At 35.1% G+C, this 10,316-nt stretch overlaps 1 protein-coding gene across 1 annotated transcript in view; it reads right to left on the bottom strand.

Annotated features, from left to right (window-relative positions):
- The window catches only part of POLK (polymerase (DNA directed) kappa), an 80,708-nt gene that overhangs the window by 22,220 nt on the left and 48,172 nt on the right, over nucleotides 1–10,316 (bottom strand). The window contains exons 6-8 of the mRNA XM_006901440.1: nucleotides 7,207–7,446; nucleotides 4,176–4,300; nucleotides 1,972–2,138 (exon numbers count right to left, since the gene is read on the bottom strand). Coding sequence (XP_006901502.1) covers nucleotides 1,972–2,138; nucleotides 4,176–4,300; nucleotides 7,207–7,446 — 532 coding nt within the window. The remainder of the gene's footprint in view (nucleotides 1–1,971; nucleotides 2,139–4,175; nucleotides 4,301–7,206; nucleotides 7,447–10,316) is intronic.

Genomic DNA, 10,316 nt, shown 5'->3' with positions numbered 1-10,316 from the left:
AAGTTTAGATGATCCCAATTTTGTTGACAACGTTCAAAGCATCATAGTCAGGAGCAAGTTGAACATAGGCCTTTTTCTCTCCATCAGGCCTAATCAAAGTGTTGACCTTAGCCACATCAATGTCATAGAGCTTCTTTACAGCTTGTTTAATTTGGTGCTTGTTGGCCTTGACATCCACATTGAACACAAGTATGTTGTTATGTTCTATCTTCTTCATGGCTGACTCAGCGGTCAGAGGAAAGTTGATAATGGCATAGTGGTCAAGCTTGTTTCTCCTGGAGACGCTCTTCTGGGGGATTTAGGCTGCCTTTGGAGTCTTAGTGACTTACGCTGCCTGAAGGTGGGTGACATGTGTATCTTCCTTCTTTCTTTCTTTCTCTCTCTCTCTCTCTCTCTCTCTTTCTTTCTTTCTTTTTTGGCTGTGGATGCCCTTCAGAACTGCCTTCTTGGCCTTTAATGCCTTTGCTTTGGCTTCAGTTTTGGGAGGGGAAGGGGCTTCCTTCTTTGCTTTCGTCACCATCTTCATAGAAAGCTCACTTCTTATTTTTTTGTCTCCATGCTAGTTTTTTTTTTTTTATTTTATTTCATTATTTTTGTGTGAGTGTACCGTCAAAGCAAATCTGACTGGTACAGGAGGAGATTGTCCCTCCTTCCTCGGCAGAGCATCTGGTGGATTCGAACCGTGCACCTCTGGGATTATAGTTGCAGCTCCTTGCCACTAGGCCACCAGAGCTCCCCTCCATGCTAGTTTTGTAGGCTCATGAATGCCAAACTTTGTTATCATCTGCGGTATATCCTCAATACTGAGTGAGTGATACACAGATCTGGAAAAGATCTATAGGTAGATCACTAAGTATCATTAAATCATTAAATCTTCTCATTGAAGAGTTATATTTATAATATTAAGTTTATTTTATCCCTCAGTAACTTGATGACCTGCATTTCTCTGATGATCTGAACAAAGAAGACAGCAGGAAAAGAAAAGAAAGCAGTGGACTAGTAATCTCAAAGAGTGATTTTTTATTCTTTTTCCTACTTTTCTGTTGACATCTAATCAGTGGACTCTAACTAAAAAATATTTTTACTTAGTCTAACAGAATTTTAAGCATATCTGGTAGCACAATGGTTAAGCACTCTCCTGTTAAATTGAAAGGTCAATGGTTTGAATCCACAAAATTCATTTCATCACTATCAAGTCAGAATCAATACATAGCTGACACTCCAGTGGGTTTTCAGAGGCAGTAAACTGCAAAGGGGAGACTGCCCAGCTTTCTCCCAAGGAGAGAAAGGCATGGCCTTTGTGTTAGTAGCACAGTTCCTTATAACGAGGCTGCCAGACCTTCCCTGAATCCATCAGCTTCTGTAGAGACTCCCCATGTCACCGAGCCTATTCTGATTCATGGTGACCTTCATCAATTTGTCAAGACTGCCCACCTTGTTTCTAAAAAACAGCTGGTGGGTTTAAATTGATTTTTTGTTTTGGGGGTTTTATAAATTTTTATTTTTATTATTATTAATTTTAGTTAAAATTTACAGAGATTTTTTATTTCCATTCATTCATTGTTGCACTTTTCTCCCGGTCCACCCCTCCCCTCCAGTTCGTTCTTCTCTTAGTAAAGTAAAAAAAAAATTCTTTCATTGTTATACAATCCCTCCCCTCAAGTCCACTCTACTATTCAGCCTTCGTTCTGGACTCCTGTCATGACAATAATACCTAATCATATATACCTTTTAAACAGTTCTCTCTCTCACCTGTTTTAATGCAGTTTACATAATTTATCCCATCACTCCAAGACATATCCCTATGCCACAACCCTGAGAAACCCTACACGGCAGTTCTACTCCATCCTGTAAGAGTTACTGTGAGTAGGAATAGAATTAACAAGTTTCTGTGGTTTAAGCGTATTTTAAAATGTTAAAACTCCTATTTCAGCAAATTATAAAGAAAAAGCAAAATGACTATGCAAATACCTCTCCAGCTGCGTTGAGCCCAGTCCCAAGGAGATATGAAGGAAATAACGCCAAGATGTTTCAGAGAAAAGGAGAGAAATTAATGCCCTGTGTTGGTAGAGTTCTGTGCAAGTAGTAATCCCAAGGGCCTTTAACATTTTTTCTGTAACTTTTCCTATTCCAGAAATCTAGAAGAGAATCAATATTTAACATTAACAAATTTTAAAATTAAACTAAAAATTAAGAGTATAATCTCATCAAAGGTCTGAATAATATAATTCTCTGTATCACACCCTTAACCAAGTAGATTAACACAGTGACTGCTGCAATGGGCTCTTGTGCGTCAGGAAGTGGGAGAATGGTGCAGGATAGAACAGAGTTCAGATCTTTTGTTCATAGGGTCACTATGAGTCATACTCACCACGACATCACCTAACAACAACAACAACAATCAGTCACACAAATGATACATTCTTACCAGGGCATATTTTTGGCCACTAGTCCCTAAACTAGTGATCACTGGAATTTTAAAAAGGTTTTTCACTTTATTTTTTTTTAAAGAGTTGTTTAGTCATGAGTTTAAAAATAATAAGACAAATTAATACTGGACTACTGCAAGACTTAAAAATCTTTAATAAAAGTCTTTAATATACTAATAACTATTAGGACTCATGAAGGTGGTATGCTCCAAAGTTATCTGACTGCAGAGCCCTTTTTAATTAAATACTTATTAATATTTTGAAAAGCATATTGGAAAAATACTGCTTTATAGTTTTATCTCACATATACTATTTAGTAGTTATTTTGTATTTATAGCTTTTCTTCTGAGCATTGAAAATATTGAATTTAAATTTACTCATAAATTATGTTCAATGAGAACAGTAAATTCTAGAACACCATACGGTACTTTTATAAATATGAAGGCTTAAATATGCATAAAAATCTATAAGCTTTAAATATAGTAAAATATACCCTTTTCTGGAACTCCTAAGGGATGGACAGTTTTACAACTTTGTAGTCAAAACCAATTAAAATTCTAAACTGATCTAAAGATCAATCTAGTAACAATGTCAACATGAGAAGAAAGATAGTATTAAGTTAGTGATTTAAAAACTCTTACAAGCAGAGAGAGATGTATATGAGAACCACAATGAGATACCATCTCACCCCAGCAACAGTGGCAAAGTTTAGTAGGGCAAGCAAGAAATGTTGGAGAGGATGTGGAGAGGTGGGAATCTTCATACACTGTTGGTGGAACTGTGAAATGGTACAACTACTCTGGAAGGCAGTTTGGCGTTTCCTCAAAAAGTTGAACACAGAAACTCTTTATGACCCAGCTATTCCACTACTGGAATATACACCAAGGAAATTGGAATTGAGACACAAAACTGTTGATAGCAGCGTTATTCACCATTGTAAGAACATGGAATCAGCCCAAATGTCCAACCACAAATGAATGGATTGAGGAAATGTGTACATTCACATAACAGAATATTATGCCAACTCAGGAGCAATGATTTCCAAAAAATACTACATAACTTGGGAGAGACTGGAGAGAGCATTATGCTAGGTTAACTAACTCAGTCTCATAAGGATAAATTTTGCATAAGACCATTGTGTAAAAATAGAAGGATAACTAATAAAACATGTATGCGGGCCCACGGGGGGAAAAGATGGGTGTAGAAGGGTGAGGATGGGTGGGGGGAAACCACAGGGTTGCACAATTGGATGAGTGGAGGGAATGGGTGAAGGAAATGGGAAAGATCCATCAGGGACCTGTAAAGATAGGGTCAAGATAGTCAAGGTCCAATGGTGATTCATTTTATAAAGCATAATGCATGGGAATGATTGTATGAAACACAATAGTGTGAAACACAATGTATATGAACTTTATAAGCAAACCATTATCAGATAAAAAAATAAATTTAAACTCTTAAGAACATTTGTTATTTCCCTTCTCCTTGGCAGGAATACATGTCAAAGTGTCAACTAACAATTCCTTAAAATCTTCTAGCAAACAACTTTCCTAAACCTCATTTCTAGGGTTTCAAAACTCATACAATTCCTCCCTTCCCTAAAACCAAATCCTATTATAGGCTTGTTTGTTATCTATTGTTTTCTTTTCAGTAAACAATAACTACCATCAGCCTAAACAGTACCCCATCATACCTCAGAATATATATAAAAATATATGTAAGTTAAATTTTATATAAAATTTCACCCACCTTTCTAATGGGTAAATCCTTGATAAAATTCATCACGGCTTGTCTGTTGGGGAGAATCTGGTATTGCCCATTTGGTTTCTTCTTATCACTGCATACTTTTGCTAACATTGTATTTGGAGCAATGCCTTAAAAGAAGAACACTCCGATGACTTGAAAAAGTTAATATGCATGCTTTGAAAATATTTAGTGATAATACCAGAAAGAAATACTAACATTAAGTAGAAAACTATTAAATAAATGAAGTATTACTTTAAAATAACATTTGATTACTACCTATGTCCTTAAGACTTGCTATGGTTTTAGGAAAAGGAGTATTGGTTACTGTAGCAGCAAAAAAGAAAGAGATTTAAAATCCCATGCTATTTCAAAAATGTAAGAGTAGTGTTTGAGTTTGGTTATTAATATTAACTAGTTCAATTACTATCTGTTTTAAATAAGGCTGTTTAGAAGTAGCTCCTTGGGAGCAGGAGTGGCATCCACTTCCTAAATAATATGCCTCTGGAAACTCTACAAACTTTGATAAATGTCAGTAGTTGTAAAGGAGGTTCAGGCCTTTTGTTCATAGGGTCGTTATGAGTCATACTCAACTTGAAGGCAATCAACAACAACAACAGTAGTAGCTCCATATCAACTTTTCAGAAAAAATCCTTACTTGGAAATGATATTTACTCTTTGAAAAGTCTTTTGCATGCATACCCATGTTTATTGCGGCTCTGTTCACAATACAGAGAGTTGGAAACAACCCAAGTGCCCATCAACAAATGAATGGATAGAGCAGCTCTGGTATATTCACACAATGGAATACAATGCTGCATTGAAAAACAAAGAACTCATGAAATAGTATACAAAATGGATAACCCTGGAGGACATTATGCTGAGTGAAATATCTCAGTCACAAAAGGACAAATACTGCATAGTGCCACTGTTGTAAAACGAGATTGACATTAGGGTTGGGGGGAACCTAAGAAAAGAAGAGTGGATAAATAATGTATACAGCATTGAAACAGGTGAGGGAGAGAACTGTTTAAAAGGTATATATGATTAGGTGTTATTGGCACGACAAGATTCCTGAAAAAGGAATGCATACTAAAGTGGGCTGTGGACTTGGGGAGTAAGGGGGAGATTGTATAACAATCAAAGAATTTTTTTTTCTTTTCAAAGAGAAAAGTGAACTGGGGGGAGGGGTAGGCAGGGAGGAAAATGTGCAACAATGAATGAATGCGGAAAAATAAAATGGGAAGAATATGCTGTAAAATTTTTTTTTTAAAGTCTTTTGCATAGACGTAACAAAAAGAAAAAACCCAACGTCTCTGAGTTCTAATATGGTCTCTTTGAGTCTCATGGACTGCCAAAAGAATGAACAGATATATCTTGGAAAAGATGCAGCCAGAGCGGTCCTTGGAGTCAAGGATGGCATCAAGCTTCATCTCTCATCCTGCAGGCATATTGTTAAGAGAGACTATTCCTTGGAAAGGGATATCATGCCTGGAATGGTGGAGAGACAGTGAAGGGGAAACTCTTAATGAGGTGGACTGACACGGTGACTGCAGCAGTGGGCTCAAGTGTAAGGACAGGACAGGATTCAGGTCTGTTGTTCATAGGGTCGCTATGAGTCATACTGACTCAAGGACACCTAACAACAAAAGCTACCTTTTATATTACTCAAAAAGCAAATTATTGCTTTTTTTAGACAAGTATGTTATAATGTGTGTTGCTATAAGTCATGTTGAAACTGACACAGAGTTGACCCTCTAGCAGAATTTAAGAGGTTATAAATTGTGCAGGAGGAGACCTCTTGTACTCTTCCCACAGTATCTAGTAGATTCTAACCATCTGCCTTTGGTTTGGCAACTCAATTCTTTACCACTGGGCCACCAGTGGTCTTTTATGACGTCCAGAAGATTACCAGTCTTAACGATTAACATAATTGGAAATAGGTATATTCAAATACAGTCATTAAACAGTTAATTTCAATTTTATACACCTTTTGCCAAAATTTAGTACTCATTCTCAACCTCTGATATAAAAAGGAAAGCTTAACCTAATCATAATATGACTTTTGCAAAATAATTCAGGGTCCTCATTATGATTTTTTGGCTTTGAAAACCTGCTGGAGGGGCCACTATAGGTTGGTTCCAACTTGACAGCACACAACAACAACAATATTATGAGTAACAATTACTATGCAAGAATACACTGATGCCTTTGGGGACAATTCACAAATGTAAACTTGTATCTCCCTTAACAGATTGCTGTGCTTTCTGCTGGGATTTCTCTTGCCTCCTATCTGGGTTCACTCTGGCAATGCAATCTTAGACAGGACTGATGTTTTCAAAGGGCAAGTTAATAAGCAAATTCACTATTAAACACAATATTAACAATACCTTAACATAATAATATATTTAAATATATTCATATTTTTAAAAGGAGAGCTAAGTTAATTTTACAACAGTATTTTCTCTCAGCTTAAAGGTTTTTTACTGTACAACAATAGCCCAGAATAAGAGGTACACTGTAAAGAGGACTTGGGGGGTATAATTGTGCAACAATGAATGAATATTTAAAAAATAGAAGTGAACTGAGGGAGGAGGAAGGGGCGTAAAAATGTGCACAAATGAATGGATGAAAATCTGTTAACCTTGGTTAAAATGACAATTAAAATATTTTATTAAAAAAGAGGTCGATCAGACATTTTAGTTAGCTAATTACATCAGTCAATTGTAATCAATATTATAAAACAGTGTATTAATGATTAAATGAAAGGCCAACAATTCTTAGTAAACATACATGCAAATAAACAATGTTAAAAATTAGAAAAATACAAAAGGTTATTAAACCTGAAAAAGGTTTGTTTTTCTTAACTTCCTTTTTACTAATAGGTTCAAAGTTATTCAAAGTACATAAAGTTGAGAGGAACTGACAGATAAAATATTATCACACACATTTTATAATGAGAAACTACTAATATTGCACTTGAGTTTATCAGTTTGAAAATTATAACTATTGTAATCATCAATATTTCTTTAAGTACCTGCACTGGCTGTCAATGTTGTTTTTTGCTCAATTCTGAAACGTATTTCTTTTACCACTTCCTCAGCTGATGTTCCAAAAACAACTGAGTTCTGGAGTACTTGAAGATCGTTCTGTTCCACCAAGTTCACTTGGCAAGGAATTCCTTGAGACTGTAAATCAGGAGGACCATCTTCAAAAAGTAGCGGAGAGTTGGATAGTTCACATTCACTTAATTTATTAACTTTCTCTTTTGGTTTATCTAAATTATAAACAAGAACAGCAATTTATATTCATTTTAAGAAGCACATACTTCATAAGTTCCCCTACATTCCTTCTGAAGACATAACAAACTGTTTCCATTTTATTTCCAATAGTCAGGATCAGAAATGTTATCTTGTATTTTTAAATGTTAAAAAACCACATTAATTCCACATTTACTTTAACAAGACTCTTATTAACTAACTATGCTATGGTATATATTTTTAACGAAATCACCCATGTAAAATTAATCCATTTTTGTATCTAAATTAATAAAAACTACCTTACTTTTTATTTAAAAATATAAAATAGAAATTTCCCCCCTCTTTACTCCTTTCTTGGAGCAGGGTGGTGTGGAGGAGAAATAATTTCTTAAATTAGAATTTAGGAATATGGGGGGGAAAGTATTCAGCAATCTAGAATAATTACACCTGAAAGTAAGTTTGGTTTTATTTTAAAAGAGGAGATAATGACATTTTTGTCTTCATGGAAGAAATCTTTCAGATATTAAGATAATATATTTTCTTCTTTCCATGTTAATTTTGACTTGCTTATTTAGAAAGTATCTCTTTAACTAAGGATACATTTTCAAGACATAAAACTATCTTCCAAAAATTATGCTTCTTTAAATATCAAATATAGTCTCAATAAAATGTAATGGAAAGAAGTTTTTCTTGTTATCAATAGTCTGTAAATTATTATTAATATAAAATGGAAAAGAAAAATTCAGTGTTTAATTAGCTCACTTTATTTGCATTTTTACAAATAACAAAAATAGCTTCATGAAGAAATTCATTATAGATTTTCATTTCACACCTAGTGAAAGAAAAACATAGTTTAAATGGATTTATAATATCTGATACTGTTCCACAATTTTTTTATACATTATAGGTTTCCAAACTGAGTTACATACAAAAACAAAATTAAAATTTCTATTCTTTAAATGCACAAAAATACATATTACTTGAAAAATGAATTTGGCTTCTTGAGAAGATTTTCTAAAGATGTTTTATGGAATTGCAAAATTCTAACAAACATCTGTGAGTAATATAATAAATTTCTGGTTAGTCTCGAAGTATAAAATATGTAATATGAATTAAGTTACAGACAGATGTTTTCCAAATCTGAATTCCCAGGCCAAATATAAAGTAAGTCTTATTTTAAAACTTACATTAGTTATTATTTGTGAGTTTCAGTTTCCTTCTTTTTCCACATTCTAGTTTTAAAATGCAGAGCAATTCAGTGTGTATTAAAATTGTAGAAGAGCTGAAAGGCTATCTACTTAGTCCTAGACCATTTAATTTTCATCTGTATAAATCAAAGTTCAGATAAATAAAGTTGTAAGAGAAATGTACAGTCAAAGTATCCGCCATGTTCACAAGCCCCTTCTACAGAGTTCTTTTTGCTCATTTGTACCGCATGCCTCTCCCAGTCTGCTCTCAGTCACTACAAAACACTCAAACCAAATTCACTGACATGGAGTCAGTTCCATTAGATTCCCAAGATGGGAAAGCCTTTAGGAGACAACTTCATTTTTTTCTCCTGTGGAGCAGCTGGTAGATTCAAACCACCAACTTTTTAGCTAGCAGTTCAACACATAACACATTATACCAGGATGACTCATCATTGTTGTTCCATGCTGTTGGGTCAGAACTGACTCATAGTGAACCCATCAGTAAGTTTTCAGAAGCAGAAAATCACATGGGAGGAAATGGCCCATACTTCTTCCGAGGAGCTGGTGATGGATTCGAACCATGTGCGTTTGAGTTGGCAGCAAAGCTCTTTGTCATGAAGCCACCAGAGATCAAACCCACTGTCATCAAGTCTATTCCAGCTCATGGTGACCCCCCCATGAGATTTCAAAGGCTGTAAATTTTTATTGGTGGAGACTGTCCATCATGTGGAACCACTGACCTTTCACTCAGCAGCGAAAAACAACACTCTATGCACCAGAGCTCCTTCAAAGAACTAAAGTAGAGCAAACCATGATGCCTTCTGGTATATTATTAGAGTCGCTGCTGAATGGCAAAGTTGCTTTTCAACCTAATGTACAGACTACCTCTCTGTGAAGCCTTGTTGTATAATTATGAGCTGAATGGTTTCTTACTCACTTTCTGACAGAAATATCTCTCTTATTCCTACAAAGGAACAAACACACAAAAAGCAAGATTTCTTCTGAGAACTAGAATTATAAGATATCATCTGGATGCTGTTGCTGTGTACCAGACTGACCAGTCAGACTGACCAATAGCTTACCATCCAGTGGGCTTTCAGTGTTAAAGAGGGTGAGATTTCAAAGTTCACTGTCCAGGTGGCAAAACAAACATTTAACAATGATAGTTTTATGTGTATAAAGATGCAGTGGTTAGGAAAACATTTCCAAAGACAAAATGATAAACAGTATGTTTCATTTTAGCAGACAATCTTATCAATTATGCGCCTTAGCTCCAATTCACTGCTGATAGCTTCTTACAGCATAATGTGAGATTAGACATTCCTGAAAGTCATAACCTAACCCTAATCCCCTACAGGGATGTGTAAAGGAAAGAAAAAAGTTAAATTGCTCAAAGACAAAATGATGAACACAAATATTTTAAGAGCAATGTTGTTGCTGTTGTTGGGTACTACTGAGTCAGAAATTACCCATAGCTGATACTCCAGCAGGCTTTCAGAGGCAGTAAATTACACAGAAGGAGAATGACCATCTTTCTCCCATGGTGCAGCTATGGATTCAAACCATGTACCCTTTTTTCACTAGTAGGGCCATTCCTTACAACTAACCCACCAGAACAATAGATATTAAAAATGTGAAATGTTTATCTTCATAGTGAGCTTGAATATATTATAATTAAGAACACAAGTAGAGAGTGA

Source organism: Elephantulus edwardii, unplaced genomic scaffold (genome assembly GCF_000299155.1).
Source record: "Elephantulus edwardii isolate Elephantulus edwardi_28Jun2011 unplaced genomic scaffold, EleEdw1.0 scaffold00326, whole genome shotgun sequence".
Lineage (NCBI taxonomy): Eukaryota > Metazoa > Chordata > Mammalia > Macroscelidea > Macroscelididae > Elephantulus > Elephantulus edwardii.
The sequence above is the reverse complement of the archived record's forward strand: the minus strand, read 5'-3'. Positions and strand labels throughout refer to the sequence as shown.